The sequence below is a fragment of the Protopterus annectens genome, chromosome 3.part0 (assembly GCF_019279795.1).
Source record: "Protopterus annectens isolate FY-2018-M chromosome 3.part0, PAN1.0, whole genome shotgun sequence".
NCBI lineage: Eukaryota > Metazoa > Chordata > Ceratodontiformes > Protopteridae > Protopterus > Protopterus annectens.
This window is the reverse complement of record NC_056731.1, coordinates 1903769351-1903786743: the sequence shown is the minus strand read 5'-3', so window position 1 is coordinate 1903786743 and position 17393 is coordinate 1903769351. Positions and strand designations below refer to the sequence as shown.

Below are 17393 nucleotides of genomic sequence, written 5' to 3'. Positions count from 1 at the left end.
TTTGGTTTCTAGGTGTCTGCATCTATAAAGGATGCTACTAACCACTGCTGCATGATGGGTAGTGGCATGCAAATGCTCCAAATTCTTACAGTTATTAAAAAAACAGGAAAATGGCTTCCAACTCTTCTGGCCAATAAAATGACTGCACTTACAACTTTCTTGTGAGTTTCCCAACTTAGATAGACCATGCCATCACCTACTGCCGCTTGATGGACTAGATAGACCAGGCCATCACCTACTGTCACTTGATGGACTATCCCATTCTTCCTAATGTAAAATGACAGAAAAAGATTGCTTGACAGTGTAATGCTACCACAATGCAACTTAAACTAACTGGATAAGGCAATTTCAAGTATTAGGGTCCTTTAAAATTATATAAAGTGCAAAATCAAAAAAATAAAGCAAAATAAAGTAGTACTCAAACAGTTAACTGAAGTGCACTCAGTATTATGGATCTGTGGCAAACAATGGGTGGTAAAAGTGCCTAAATGGCTTAGACAACAACAATAAGAAAGGGAAGATGGGGACTTTGGAAGTCACATTAACATAATGGAAGGAGGCCAGAGGCACAGCCTTTTAAAACAAAAACAGGAAAAGGGTAGGTGGGTAGGTGGTTTAGGGAAAATTTCAAGAAGCAGGCTAGATAGAGAAGGATGTAATCAAACAGAGCCAATAATGGTGAGTTAGTCCTATGACTCTCTTACTACAAGCCATACAACCAGATAAACCTAGTTAAGTCCTGTGTATGGATTCTCCATTTCAGAATACTTATACCTTTATGAAAGAAGTTGATCAGCTTTATTGAGATACCCAAGTGAACTGGAGCTTTCACACTTTATTCATGAAGTAGCAGTTATATGAGTTTTACCCTGCTGCTGAGATAAAACAAAATTATATGCAATTCCCAGCTTATCTCTCTCTCTGTCAACAACAATAATGCCTGTATAGTCTGCAGTATTCTTTTCTCATAGGCTGAATTTAGTTGGTAATGGTTGTCACAGAATTTAAGCTGTTTACCCAGCTATGATCCAGAAGCATAGCTGGTTCAATTAGCACCCTGTGCCAGTGCTACCTCAAAAAAAGAAGCACTTCCCTGCAATAAGCCATAAGTGATCAAGTTATTACAATTAGATCTATGCAACCCCACAACCATAAGGAAAAAAAATGGATGTTCCTTCTACTGGCACACCAACCAAGCGGCCAGATGCATAACACATCCCCTTCCCTTCAGCCCCAGCCATTCAGGCCCCACCTGGAAACATCAAAAATCTAGACAAAGGCCCATGAAACATCGGTACAAATCTGTACGCTGTTTAACAAAATTTACATACATACATAATTATGTAACCCCCACCAACTCCAGTGGTATTGTGGAATACCAACCTTCAAACACAAACTGGTGAATAGACAGCCAAAATATGGCACCAGACCCTCTAGTAAATGGTAACCACTTGTTTTTAAATGTGCAGTAATGATGCTCACTGGGAAGGGAGAAGATGAGGAACCTTATGATTTTGTTTTTGGTGACTTGCAGTATGTGGGCTTTGGGGTAAAAGTAGGGCATTTAATTGTAGGCAATATTCTAATATTAGCAAAAGAATATTACAGTTTGCTAGGATGTCCAAAAGTCATTCTGCATGGCCTACTGATCAGTGGCGTCGCTAGAGTTTGTGCTGCCCAGGGCTGTCTGAGTTTGCAGTCCTTCCCTCCTCAAAAAATCTGAGTTAAATGGGGCACCCTATACACAGCCCTCCCCCTTGTAGCCATTCCAATGTCCTATTACTTGGCTATTTACCATAATCACTGTAATGTGCATACTGCTCTACTTCTATATTGATTATTTGGATTTCATTTAAAACGTTTATTTTACATTTTATAGCACAAACACTAATAGACATCTGCTAAACAAAGCAATACAGTTCCAAAATGAAAATTGACTTAGCATTAAAACTTTTCTGCCCTTGAAACTCACATTCATTGAAAAAGCATTGAAATCCACATTTAAAGAAAATGCATCTGACCAGTGGCAGATAGAGATTACCTTTGAGCTGTTTTCAAATCTTAGGCCCATTGTACAGAAACATACATGTGTTCTTTTATACACCTTCCTGGTTGTATTAAATTATATTCATTGTATAATACAGCACACTTGTTTAAGCACATTTTAAATTTGTTTTGAACATTTTTCTGGTATGCAATGAAACAAAATGCATGAACCAATAATAATAAAACTGCCCAGTTTAGAACATTTCCATCATAAAAGTCTACTCAAACTTCTACAATCCACCAGTATGAGTAAATATGCACATTCTCTGCAGAAGTAAAAGTCATCTAAATAATTCCTCATTAAAGAGATCTGTAAATAATGACGAGGTTGCTGCTAGCAAACAACTTTATAGTTCATTGTGTCATCTACAAATAAAGTGCCTGTTGCCCTTGAGGAATACATTGCCTATGCTACATTAAAAAATGATAAGCTAGTAAGATTGCAATAGGGAATGGATGGCAAACTAATAATAGGTTCATAGTTACTAGGCATCTCCATCAAAGAGGACATTCTCATGACCGCAGCATCCACCCCTTTAAATGTACAACACAGTACAGCATGAGCAATCTGTCTACATACTGTGGGAGTAGAACCCACAGCCTTCTGCATCAAAAACAAGTATTCTACCTGTTGTGCTACTAACAACAAAAATAGACTTGGCATAAGCAGCACCAAACTTCTCTCCCCCTGAAGAATGCAGCACAAGAAATCTGGAAGAAGCCAACATTTGTCGGGGGGGGGGGTGTACAAAGGCCCAAAACCAGGGACACATTTTAAACATTGCTTGTATAATCTTAGAAAAGTTGCTAGAATAAAATGTTTTATGTCACCATGTATTTCCTGAAAGATAGGAAGACTGAAACTTAATTAGCTATCATTATTTAGTGGATTCAGTTCTCACTGATTTGCAAGAAAACCACAAATTTTAAGAGGAACAGACCAGAAGTATGAGCCAAATATTTTGTAAAACTTTGGACAGTTGAAAACTATGTCTTGAACTCCTTGAATCACAAGTGGTGGTGGTATAGGTAGAGAATATAGCCTCTTGCTCCTTGAACCTAACGTACAGGGTTTGAGTCTAAGTAACTAACACACACTGCAAGTTCTCTGTCTGCTTAAATAACATACACCTTAAATGCAAGCTCACTGTCTGTTTAAATAACTTAACACGCACCTTAAATGCAGGTTCTCTGTCTGCTTAAGTAACTTAACACACACCATAAATAAAATAGATGGTGACAGCAATATATATATCTGCTTAAATGCAGGCTCCGAGCGGACTTAGATGATGCAAAATGCAAGCTCTAACACACACTTCTGACCTGTCTGCTTAAATACAAGCTCTGAGTGTACTTAGATGGTGTAAAATGCAAGTTCTGAGCGGACTTAGATGGTGTAAAATGCAAGCTCCAAGCAGACTTTACATAACTTAACACACACACCTCTGACCTTTCTGCTTAAATGCAACCTCCAAGTGGACTTTAAATAACTTAAGACACACCTCTGTCTGTTTAAAATAACTTGCAAGCTCAAAGTATTCTGGCAAATAATGGCCAGAATTACACACACACCTCTGCAAGTTCCAAACAGAAAATAATGGCCAGAATTACACACACACACCTCTGTCTGCTTAAATAACTTAACACATGCATGCCTCTGTCTGTTTAAAATAAATTAGCAAAACTGCTTAAATAACAACACATACATTCATCTGTCTGTTTAAAATAACATAGCACAGCAAATAAGATAGATGGTGAATGGTGACAGCAATAGAACTTAGTGGCCAGAATTAACAAACCACGGTCTGCAAGATTATTGTTCAGTCTACTCCAAGTTTCCTTTTGTACTCCATTATTTTTCTGTAATATTGTTTTTTTTTCTGGGTAGGGTCATATGTGCATGCTATTCAAAGATAGCAATACAACTGCAAAGCCCAAAAACAATTGTTCTCTCCATATGTCTGTTATAAATAACTTTGTTGTTTCAGTTTGTGTGGGGTTCCTTTTCTCAATTTTTGTTTCAGTTTAGGAGGGGTTACTTTTTTGCAGTTGTTTTAGTTTAAGAATGGTTACTTTTTTATGTTGTTTCAGTTAATGTAGGTTTAACTCTTTTGCAATGGAAAGGTATGAACTACATACAGATTTATGTTTACTTTAACAATGGTCATAGAAAGCTGTTCTCATATCTATCATGCTTTGTGACACATTTGTTTTAATCTACATTTCCTATACAAATTGCCAACTGCTAGCAGGTTACAATCTTATAATCTACAACACATCTTTTGAAGCATAACCTACATGCACATATTGCTTTCAAACCACTTAAGTCTCCTCTATGCATGTTTGGTATTTGCAGAACCACACACTAAGACACACTTATGTTTCAAACTAAAAAACAGTTTTTACCTGACGTGCGCTCACATGTATTGGCTCTCTAAGGACAATCCAGGTAACACTTTCAAATAGAGGAGGTGTAGTCAGGGAGCCATCGTAGGTCCAGTAATCCAATGACGAAGGAAGTAGGTGGGATGGATCATAACTGGTGAAGGCAGTTTGCTGACCCTATAAGAGAGAAATAGAATAAACGTATCTTCATTTTTGCTGGGATGCAATTGTAGACTTTTTCAGGTGAACAATGTATACTAGCAAACATGGTTTTTCAAGATATTTGTAATAGTATTCCCCATATTTCTTAAACATCTTAATTCACTCACTGTAAGTACTAACCACACTTCCTAGCATTGAATGTTTTCAGTGACCAACTCTGCAGCAGCAAACACATTTTCAGAATATGTTGAGGCGTACACCAGTCATATGCTTAACTTGAAATAAAAGTTTTCTCTCTCTCTCTCTCTCTCTCTCTCTCTCTCTCTCTCTGTATTTAAATGGCATGAGTCCATCAATGAACTTGGGAGGACTCTGGTGTAATCTGAATTTTTCCTTCATACCTTCATTCTTCTTACAACCTTCTGCTTGTGGTCACTCAGTCAAGTTTCTACCCATCCCAACATTTTGTCACATTCTCTACCTCTCATTTCTGTAGAAGTCTTCAGGGAAGTGAACCTTCAATAAGCTTTCCTATAGACAATCATTCACAAGGCTCTGCCTGTTTATTGGGGTGGTTACCAGGTCATAGCAATGTGTCATGTACATGTACAAGATTATACAATGTGACCAAGCCAAGAGAATTAACATTCTGTCACTCTGCTAGCTTTCATTCAATATTTTACACAAATTATAATGAGAGAAATAAGAACAAATGAGCTCTGAATGATTACCTTATTCTTACAAACACCTTTGCTCAAGGTAACTACTGTCCCCAATCACCAGTCTTTTGGCACCATTCCCATTTATAAAATGTTGTATAATCTGACAGTTGCACACAAAGCACCACTGACAACTCTTTACACTCTGTCAGAAGCACTTTACCTTGGCCTTATATCTCATCTCTGCAAAATCCCTTGAATTACTTCAGTGCTTCCTCACTAACCAGTTTCTAGTTTGTTCTTTTCTATATACGTGTTTTACTTTAAGTACTACATTCTTGCCTCATTAGTACTGCCCAAACACAAAGCAGTGGTAACTTGTTAAACTGGCATGTGAGTATCTGATACCAGCAGTGTTTCATTACCTGGGATTCTTCAATAACATGAATGCTAAAAAAAATAAAAAATTCAGCAAGTTGCTACCAGCCCATACCAAACTTCTGTTTTGTTATCCTATCCAGGTCTGAGTAACAAGTCACTCCCCCATGGAAGATGATTCCTTATAAAAATGATATTAGTTTGATTACTAAATGTAATGCATTAGTTTTCATGTATGTTTTTATACTTTTCTCACTCAGATGAAGATACTGCCTCAACTGTCTATAAAATTAAGTGGAAGCTTTAGTTGATCATGGATTATTGCATCAGTTATTGTCAGATTTCTCTTCATCAAGCTGGAAGTTCATGCAATGGTCTTATGCATGCTAAGGTCACTGCAGAAAGTGAGATTGTTTGTAGTTTAAGGTAGACACCTCAGAAAAGACAGCAGGGAGAACTGTGTAGAAGGAATTTAAAATATTCAGCCCTTCAAAATACATGGACGTGGAGTGCTACCAGTTAGAAAGTTACCATCACCGAATCGACTGGCTGGAAGATATATAATGGTTAGAGACCCCCAGTATCTGAAATGAAGCCTTAGATTCTATCCAGAGCTGTGTACCTCCCTAAATTAATTTGCAGAAGAACACAGACTGCAATGATTAGTCAACTACTTCAGTAAGCATTCCCTTGAAGGTCACTGTAACTGAGACATCAGGATAGAATAAAAATATCTTGAGTTCTGTTTGTCATGCAGTTCTTCTTCTGTGGCTGTTTGACATGCTTCAAGTAAGTCTTCTAAAGCAGTTTATTTGGCAGAGTAATGCAAGAAAGTTAGATCATATTAGGAAACCTACTAATTACAAAGTAGTTACCTAATGTTGCAAGCTAACATTTTTAGGTATAAAAATAACACCATTTATATTGTTCTAAACTAGCACTTACTTGCTTATCTGTTTACTATTTTTTGCTTTGTTTCATACAATTAGATTTCATTTGTTTCAAAATTGCATTAGGCAGCACTATCTTTTCATCATTGACTCAACACTCTGGTAAACGAAGTTCAGACAAGATGTTGCCAAACACTGTCAGTCTGTATATATTTGTACGAAATAAAGCCTGAAGAGGTATGCATGACACATATTACCACATGCCCAGGAGTACTGTAAGATAATAGCCCAAAGGATTAATGACCTTATATGCCCTGTGTGGTTGTATATGTACCATGCATACCTCTACGGTGTCTTATAAAATGGGCCTCAGAATTTTGTTTGTAGTCTGATTTTTATATCGAGTAAAATAGTTCCTCCGTGCATTTTAACCAATTGTCTTTTGTATTTCCTTGCTGTGGAACTTGGTTAAAATGTTCGCTGTAGCCATATAAGTAATGCTTTTGTCAAATTGTTGTGAGCAATTGCACAATTCCCTTAGTAAATATAATTTGCTGTACTTTCCATGAATTGCATTTTGAATCACTGCTGCATAACTTCAGTGCCATAATCCATGTGGTAACTGTCCATATATAGTATGTTGAAAATCTGGGGTCAAAAAAGTAATTTTGCCACTGATATTGGCATTTCTTGAAATTAATATTAAAAGTGTACTGCACATTTTTACCAGTTGATAGTATTTAGAATTCTGGTATGAAATTTCATGGTAGTGATTTTAAGGAACCTTCTCTCAAACTAGTATGTACCTTTATGCAATTCCTTTTGTAAATGGTATTTTACAATTATTTTTGGAAATCACATTTTGAATGAAGGTTGCACACATTTATTAGTGTAGATCAGACAGTAGTAGTCCAATATTAAAACTTTGAGCTCATTTTGGCAGCTATGAATACTTGCTAAAGATAATATAAAAACTCGATATTTATTGGATCTCTAATGAAATTTTACTTCTGAACATTCTTCTTCCATAACTTTAAGAATATTTTCTGCTTTTTTTGGTAAAGTTGGAAGTTTTAAAGTTGACTGAAGAGTATATTTCCATTGCAAGACAGAGTTAGTGTTGAGAGAGAAGTGGCTGCCAATGAGATTTTGAAGGCTAGGAGAAGGGACTGACAACTGAAGATAAGATCTAGGTGTCCCACAATGGGTTTAAAATGGAATTTGTGAACCACACAACAAATAAGTTAAATGGGAACACTGGCGTACACCTCTAACTGTCATGATTTGGCCCCCTCAATTTTTGTCCTGTCCCTCATAAAACATGATTATTTTGTAAACCAGTTAGGATTACAGTCAATAATGCTGCACATTATAAATTTCATGCTTATTAAGAAAATGTATGTTGATGCAAAACCTGTTGTTCTATTAACCTTTTGAGTGAAATGAGTAATATCTAAAAAAATGTCTGTGATTTTGGACCTTTGTCTCCTATTATTTTTGTCTCTGCTCTAAACTCAAGCAGAAGTTGAGATGTATGGGCTGGAGCTAAATACCACAGATCAGTAGACATAAGAAAATCAGCAGAAGGAAATATTTTTTAATTGTGACACTTAACATTTTGACATGTTTCTCTGCCAGATATAGCAGCGACTTCCATCTACATAAAAGAATGAATGCTACCTGTTACCTGAAGGACTCCATAGAGTATTGTGACACATGAGTATGTATCAGAAAAACAATAGATGAGAATGTGATAGTAACTGGTGAAGCAAAGTGAAATTAATAGCAAATGAATAAGACTTTGTTTTACTGCAGAAGAAAGTCCAGTGGATACTTGAAATGGTCCTTTCATGAGAAGTGGTTATAGAAAGAAAATTTAAACGGCAGGCTGAATATTGCATCAGTGTTTATGACTAGTGGTTGAAGTAGCAGGCAAGTTGTTGCTTAACAAGATGTGGGGCACATTATATACAAAGGAAAATGGTAGGACAAGGTAAGCTAAGGTGCATAATATTAATGGACCCTAATAATAAGCCCCAGTTTTGAGAGTGAGAAATCCCAATTCTGCTGCCTACAGTGTGTGAATCATTGCAAGGATCTTCACATATTTGTAGAATAAGGCATGAAACCATGATATCTGTTATGAGTACACTGCCATATACAATAAACAGAACTGAAGCCTACCTTTCATTTTTTTCATGCCATCCAGCAGCTAGAAGTATTGTTTGCACAAAGGAAGAATACAGACTCCAGAGGATGTAGTTTATTGTTTAGAGTCAGTGACTCACAACAATGAAAGTAGCTGACAATAGTAAATGAAGAATTATTTTTAGTAATGGTCTTCAGATATCGCTTACTGCGATCACAGATCAGTACAGGAAGTATCTCCTGTACCCAGACACAGTCAAAGTCAGATCATGCAAACATTTGGCATCCATACTTGCCAAGAATCTCTTTCCCACTTACCTGTATGCACCTGTACCGGTATTATATACTTGCGATGACAAAACGTGTCACAAGTGAATGTACAACAGTAACACTCACCTCTGAAGGTAATGAGCAGTCCTTTCCAATACTGACCATCACTTACTACTCAAAACATTAAAAGCAGTGAACAAGTGGAAAGAAGGAAAGGCTACAAAATCATTAAGGAATGAACTTCAGAGTGCTGCAGTCAGAGACTGCCAAGTGCCAAATCAGGCCCCTTAGGCCTCTCTGGGCTGCAGTACCAGTATTCTGCATACACTGCAAGTAGCTGTGCTGCATCTGTTCTAGAATGCACTGTATCATAGGAACAAAATAATTAAAGTCAGTTGAGTCTGCATGTCCTTCCCACAGTCAAGTGAATTTAAAGACATGCAGGTAGGTGTGAGCATGGATGTTCCTTCTTTGAAGGTGGGACCGCTGGGCTGGCAACTCGACACCGTAAAAATTCACTGCCAATCATTAGCGGACTGGAGTTCCACTGTGGTGACCCCTAACTGGGAAAAGCCGAAAGGCAGTTGTACATACCAGCATAGAGAGAAGGCCTACCAAGGATTTCTTAGAAACCCAGGTAGATTTCAAAGTAAGACCTTCTTGTTTTTTTTACAAAAAAAAAAAATATATTGGTAGTATATTTCAAGATGGTCATGTTGGTTCTGTTTTAGAACAAAGTATATCTGATGCAGTAATTTTGTTTGCTTCATTAACCAGAAAATGAATATTAAGTGCTGTAATTACACTAAAACAGTATTAAACACCGAAGAATAAAGGCATGCAAATGAAATGTAATATTTGAATAATAAAGCTCAGTAAAAATTATATTAATACTAAGTTAGTGCATTATCATTTCTATGATGTTTTCTGCTGAATATACAACATTAACAGCTTGTTTATTTTCAAAAGAGGAAAAATTAGAGAGATATTCAGAAGAAAGAACAATAAAAACTGGTAGATTAGTATGGAGGTTGTGGTGGCAGAAGATCTTAGTACACAACAGAGGTAAATTGGCACATGGGATCAGACTGCTTATGACAGTGTATCAAGCTTAGTTAATGGCATTATATTAAGACAATGATCAACAACATGGCAGAAGACTTTAAAGCAGAAAGTAGTACCAATATAATATGAATAGCTAAATGCAACTCTCTTAACAGCAGCGGTTCTAATGGTTTCTGTCATAATATAAGCAGTTGGGTTACAAACCTCCATTTAAACAACTCACTGAACATAAATGATCAGGAAATCATGACAAAAAAATGAGCATTTTTTGCAAGGGGCTTAACCCCCTGCACCCCACTTATTTCACAAACAAAATGTGGGGGGGGGGCAGCTGACTGAATGACCAGCAACATCGACACCAGAATATTGACTTATTAATGTTGAAACAAATGTCAACACATCCTGTGCATGCTCTGGGGATTACCCCAGAGCAGAATAAACCCAATCCAAGTGCATTTGCGGGGGGGGGGGATTCAAGCCCCCTGGAACCCCCCCAAATGTGGGCAGCTGCACCCCCCTTCCCTACAAACTAAATTTGAGATCATACAATTCCCAGGGAAATGGAATATTTCCCTACACAGGGTTTGTTGATGTCACACATCTGCTAACCAGTTTTGCCAATACCATTTGGTTTATGCAAACAGATGTTGATGAACTTGGTCATTCAACTCAGTGCCCACAACTCATATCTATACACATAAAGACTACACACGTGGTTTATATCTGGTCCAATAAACACAATGAGGAAAATCACCTCTAAGACAGGAATCACTGCCAACATACACTTAAAAAATGCACCGGTAGTGATTTCCTACAGAAAGTAGAAATAAGGAAGTCTAGCTTCACAGAGTGGCACTCTGCAAGTTTGTTCCTCAGCAAATGCTAAGTTAACAACAGAGAACCCAGTTTGGAATCACATCTCACCACAACACATGGGTCCCTGTTAAGTTCATAAAATTTGATATTTCTCTCTTCTAACTACCAACATGTCCAATTGATTTTCTTCCTTCGACAACTATGCTAGAAATCTATCATTACTCTTACACCCTTTACCCTCTCTGTCTATTTGTATATACTTTTGTCTTCCCTTTTTTTTTTTTTACTTACTCATACTCACAAAGAACTTATGATTTTGAGAAAATATGTTCCTCGGTCATTATATTCCTTTTTACTATTGCATTTCAATTATTAATTTTTGGCTTTATAATTCTATAAATACTTATCTGAAATACCAATGCATGTATACACCGCGGCTAATTTGTTTATGTGTGTGTGTGCGCGTGTATAAAATCACTGTGTCTCTCTATTTTTCCCTGAGCTAAACCTAAAAAAAGTCCAAATGGATCGATGTTCTGAAAGAACAGTTTAAGATGGAAAAAAGTGGAAGTGTTGATCTTTTTCAGGTAAGAATTCACTGTTGAACTATGCATTTGTTTTGCTCTAAGCCTCTTATGCTTGGTTAGAAAAATACATATCTCCACCATTATGATAAACATACAAGGAAAATGTTTTTTTTTTTTTAATTTAGCCAGCCATTCCCCATATCTCTGGTGATGACTGCAGAACACATGTGACAGTCTGTGTTTGTGCTTCAACTCCACATGAGTTATAAAAATCTGACACAGCATCTACTTTTGGTTTCTGGGCCCCCAGCAATACCTTGAAAAATCTGCACTTTTAAATAACATTCTCTTCCTTTCTTCGCCATACTTTTCAAAAATTATTTCTGCTGATTCTCCCTACTTTTTCAGCATATATGAATATGTCTGTGGAATTTTAACAAGTCCTCATTCAAATGGATATCTCCTTCTGAAGGTCCCGAGTTTTGCTCCTTTTTGCACTACCCTTATAAGTATTTTTCATAATTTCCTTACCTCTCATCCTGTTAAATATCTCATATTTCATCTTTTCACTGATCAATATTTCTACCTTCATCAGCTAACCTCGGAGATATTACCTCCTCTTCCCAGATTTCTTGCTTCCTGTGATAACAAGGTTTCATTCCCTTTTTTACCCCTTCCTTGACACTACCCCAAATGTCAAAAATAAAATTTTAGCACAAAGATCTAAACCAAAAAATATGCAATATCAGTTTTGACAAGGACTGTATAGCTTTTCTCCACAGTGAAAACATTTGAAATACTACGAGGGAGGGGGGGGGGGGGGTCCCAAAATGAAAGCAAACTGCAAGTGCCACAGACTGCTTGGAACAAGTTCTATCACACAAATTATTGACTCAGTCTGCCTCGCTCAGAGAAAGATTCCAAAACAGGACGTAGCAGTAATATTCAGGAGGTGCTATTCCATGCCTTAACACTGCTCACCTATGAAGGCAAACTAATTTTAAAAAGTGCAGTGTTTATTGCATCAAAAACAGTTTTCAAAATAGGGCTCACGTGCAAAAAAAGTTGTCTCACACACCATCATACAGAGTGCTTTGCCTTTGCATCTCCTACACTGTATGTCACAGTGAGGGATCCCCTCCACCCCCCACACACACATATCCAAAGCAATCTCAGTTAACCAGCTGAAAGTACATCAGTTGTGTAATATAACACTAATGGCTATGGAAGTAGCAATTCCTTGTTCCTCGCTGCTAATTTCATTTACCTTACTGAGACATAAGTGCACACTTTACTGAGCCAAGTTCATAAAGTATAAACAATTGGCAACTTAAAAGGTAGCCCTGCTTCATGCCACAATACAGTTGTGAATGGCTTGTTCAGTGCTGAGACAAGAGGCACGATTTAGTGTTAACAGAACTATGTCATTAAAAAGTGTGTGCGAGTGTGAGTGAGTGAGCGAGAGAGAGAATGTGTGAGAGAGAGAGACAATGTGAGTTTGTGAGAGAGAGAGTGAGTGTGTGAGAAAGAGAGAGAGTGTGTGTGTGAGAGAGAGAGTGAGTGAGAGTGTGAGAGTATTACCAAAACAACATAACTCTAACTCATCCCGCAACTAAGCATGGATAACATTGTTGAAAACTTTACTTATTATGCACATTTGCTATTCTGAAATCTCCCTCCACCTCACCACCAAGACTAGTAACAAATCCCTGACAACTTTGGATTTAACAGCATAATTGTCATCATGGTTTCCTATGATATGGGAAATTCTCAACTGCAACATTTTCAGCAAACGATTATAGTCAGTTTAATGTATTATGAGTCATCAGTTTTTCTAATTAGGTTTTTAGACCAATTCTACATACATTATTACTATCCTCAATACCTTGTCCATATTACTCATTGAAGGCCTTAACAAAAAGTTGTACATCCACAAATTCATCTCTAGTCTGACATGTTTTGCTCTCCTGAAAGCAAGAGAGCTACAATGGATATGTGGTTGGGGGGTGCTGGCAAGGGGAAAATAGTTTCAAGACTTACTTGCCTTGTAACTCCTATAGTACTTTATGTAAAATCCCTTTCTGCCCCTAAATACAAGAAGCACAAGTGACATGCATCCTTCCACTTATTCAGATCTAGAGTTCATTTTGTTTTTAGAATATCTCAAACTCAGGTTGGTATCACCTTTCATTCCTTATGATGGCCATCACTACCATCAAAAGCATTTTTAATTTTTTCAAAAATTCTTTTCTATCTGGGGGAAATATAGGACAGTTGTGCAATCTTTTTGAAAGAAAGTGCCAACTTAAATTCTGTGGACTTCACTGAGGTCCTTAAATAACTAGACTACCTCTCCTCCCTCGCTATTCCTCATTTAAAAGTGCTAATGTCTTCTCAGTGCAGAGCACCTTTTATATAGCCTCAAGAAGGTGATCAAAGCTTCTCTTCTGAAGAAGTCTTCCCTTAATCTAACAAGACATGTTAAATATATACTTATCTCAAGGGTTCTGTTTATAGTAGTGTTACTGAAGAAATGCTTGCTATGTACCCATTTTTATTTTATTTTGTCGCCAAGTTGGAAGGTGGACTGGCCCTTGGTCCTTATTTCAGCTGCATCCTGAGCACAATAGAAGTACAAAATCAGTTACATCCAGAAATAAACAGTAACATAACTTCTTAGCCTAGCGAGGCCTGTGCAAGTCCAGTACAGAACTGAAGTATAGCTACTGCCAAACAATATTGCGGTGATATTACACTGATTAATGCTAAGTAAGCAATTATCTAATTAAACAAAAAATATAGTCTACTGACAGAGGCTGGCTAGTTTTTAAATAAGAATTATTTGCTTAGTTGGCACAATAATTATTAAAGCTCACTGATGGTATAGAATCTTAAAGTTGAATGCATCGCAAAGCTTAAACAGACATTGAATGATTCTGTCCGGTCAGCAAATAGAAGATGATTCTAAAATAGTTTTCTCAGGCTACAGCAGATTTACAAAGGCTATTTTGAACTTTAGGAGTGACATACAATGAGAGAGGTCAACTCTGTGCAAAGCTTTAACAGAGAAATGACTCACCGAGGTTAAGATTTATAGCTGTGAGCCATTGTAACATGACTGCATGAACTCTGCTTAGCCAGTTACACTTGGTAGCAGAATGAACAATGTGATTATTCAGAGAATTATAACACTGAATGTGGTTCAGTTACAAAATTGACTGTGCAATACATTTTGCAAGAAATAGACAAACTGGAGAACAGCTCACATTTTATGGTCCAAGTGCATTAAGCAAGGTAGAACACATATCCACACAGCCCGATTTCAGTCTCAGTTCATTAGCACTGTTTAAAGGACTTGCTCAGGGTTACACATTAAGTAAATGGAGGCGATGGGAATCAAATCCAGGACTGCTGCAGTTTATAGGCATATTAGTTATAATCAAACTCAGAGTCAAACTGCCAACATTAAGCAATCCATACCCAAACGGAAGCATTCCCCAGTCCAAGTCTAGAACATATACCCCACCCCAAAAATTTAAGTTATTTGTGCACTTTTTTATTCACCATACCTGATGCACAGGAACTGGGACCCACATAGCCTATTCAGACACATTTGGTGGCTGATCACCAATTGGATAACATTAAAAATGATGCTTTAACATGACTGCTTATGGTTTTGGCCTCCCACTCAGTCTTTGCTTTTGATTTGTAAATACTGTTGTACTACCAGCTTCCTATATCACGCTAGTCAATATTGAGTCATTCACCTCTGACATGCAAACTTCTACACTTGTGTCTTACTGGTGGGCTGAAAGGCATACATTGTATGTATAGTTCAGAAGAGGTAAGCCAGACCGTTGGGAAAAGTATTCACCACAATGTCACATGATTTGCATGACCAGACTGACGACTCTGGGCAGATACAACCACTACTACTTATATTAGCATGTGCCTGCTGTGAAGGACTGTCATAAATGTAACTTTAGTATTGTTAATAGCATTCAGTGGTGTGAGTCGGATGCTGAACAACAAAATAAATCCTTCCAAGTCTGTTGTAAAGACATGATTATTTAATGACGCACATGTAACTGATGGAGCTGAGTAGCCTAAAAGAACTTAAGTATTCTAGCACTTTTGCCATTGTATTTGTTGGTTCATTCTGCTAACTACTTAAAGCAGTTATGCCATGGCTTCATGTTTCCTACAAAAATTAATGAAAATGATAGTAATTAATCACACTGTAAAAGTAACACAATGGCACTTCTTTCAACCATTTGGGGTGTATCAGGTTTCAGCACATTTTCTCTCAATTAATTTGCATCAATCCGATTAAATAGATTGCTTTACAACACCACAAGTACAAATGACAAACTTTACCTACAGTGATCAAGCTTGTCATGCATTCAGATTTTACCACTGGTTCTGACCCCTGACCTTGTTGAGGACATTTCATGTATCCAGCGAACATTCTGTTGAAAGAAGCAGCTTTATAATTGCAGTCAGATATGCATTCCACTTGTGTCATTCTGCTCATCTGTTTTTCTGATAGGTACTGATCCAGTTCTTTATATTCCAGTTTTGCTGCCAAAGTCTTATATTCTGCTTATTGTTTACCTGCTTAAAAGCTGCATTCCAGTGCCTTTCTGTTCCCCTGTTTTGTCTCTGCCCCAGACCCACTGAGATATTAAGTTAAAGTTTCTGTACTTCTAACACACCTGGGGTCATTGACCTGTAGCTTCTTGTAGCTTGAAGTTTTCCAACCCTCCCACCCTTTTTCTGCTGCAGCTTTAAAGGGACAATCCCAGGGATTTTTTGTTTTGATCCAGCCTTTGTTTACTTTTCAAGTTTGCCTTTCTGAGCATGCTCACCTGTGGCTGAGGGGGGTAGGGGAAGTGTGCCTGCAGGAAGTTTCAAAGGAGTTAGCCACATTCCATCTCAAATTGCAGCTCTACTGACAACAGCTTTCCATGTGAGCCATTCATTGGTCTAATCTGTGCATTTTATCCATTCAGAAAAGTAGCCTTTCAGACATTTTACGACCAGACTGCTGCTGCTACTCTAGAAAGCACAGCAGTAATGCAATCCTTATAAAGGGGCATTATTTTGTTTCTAAAATCAGTTGCTTGCTAGACTATTTTGTTTACCTTTTAGTGTAGTGTAAGTCACATATTCACACAGAGTCAGAATTTTCAGACAAGCTTGTGTGCATACTGCAGGTAAGATTTCACAAACTTCACTGATGGATGTTTATTATAGGAACTGCTTAGAATTTACAGTTGTTTGTTTTGTACTTCCCCTACCCCCCAGAGACTATTAGTTGAATGACTGGTTTAGTATCAGCCTGAGATGCTATCTAGTCAAACTCAGACCTGCAGCCTTTGCAGCAGTGAAATTACATCTTTAGTATGTGCTTGTTTTTTGTAAAACTTAGTGGAAAGCTTATCCCAACTTAGGCAATTGTATTTTCTTTCGTTTGCTTTTGTTTTATGTTTGTTGCTACATGCTTTTTTCCCTTCACTGGTAATTATTTGTCATATGTTCTGCAACAGTGTTGCTTATTAGTGCATGTACTCATGCAGACATATATTTATAAGACAGTTTCTCCACATTTCACAGGAAGCATTGCTTTGGACATTTTCGTCTTGGAAACAAATCCACTGAGTTGCAAATATCCTAAGATTCTAGAAGAATAAAATCTTATAATAAAAAAAAAAAATGTCAGATAACTGTGAAACTGAATCTTGTTACTGTACTAAAAGTATTTTCCCATTAGGTGACACCCTTCATGAATCACACACACAGTAACTGTCTGTATAATATGGATTCCATTCCACTGAATTTATTTTCTTTATCTTTCCTGCATTGTGGTAAAATGTTTGGATCTTTCACTCTTTTGCTGAATATTGGACTGCAGTAGAGTTACACTGTTAAATGTAGTCTCTCTAGTTCCCTATATTTCCCTATCTGTGTGCATAAGCATGTATGAAATATGTAATCTAAGTTTATATTCATGTGGTTGTAAAACCACAGCCTTGCTATGTCTTACT

At 37.2% G+C, this 17393-nt stretch overlaps 1 protein-coding gene across 1 annotated transcript in view; it reads right to left on the bottom strand.

The window, feature by feature from the left end:
* The window catches only part of LOC122797169 (carbonic anhydrase-like), a 408969-nt gene that overhangs the window by 103236 nt on the left and 288340 nt on the right, over positions 1-17393 (bottom strand). Inside the window, exon 6 of the mRNA XM_044065988.1 lies at positions 4453-4608. Within this exon, the coding sequence (XP_043921923.1) occupies positions 4453-4608 (156 nt within the window). The remainder of the gene's footprint in view (positions 1-4452; positions 4609-17393) is intronic.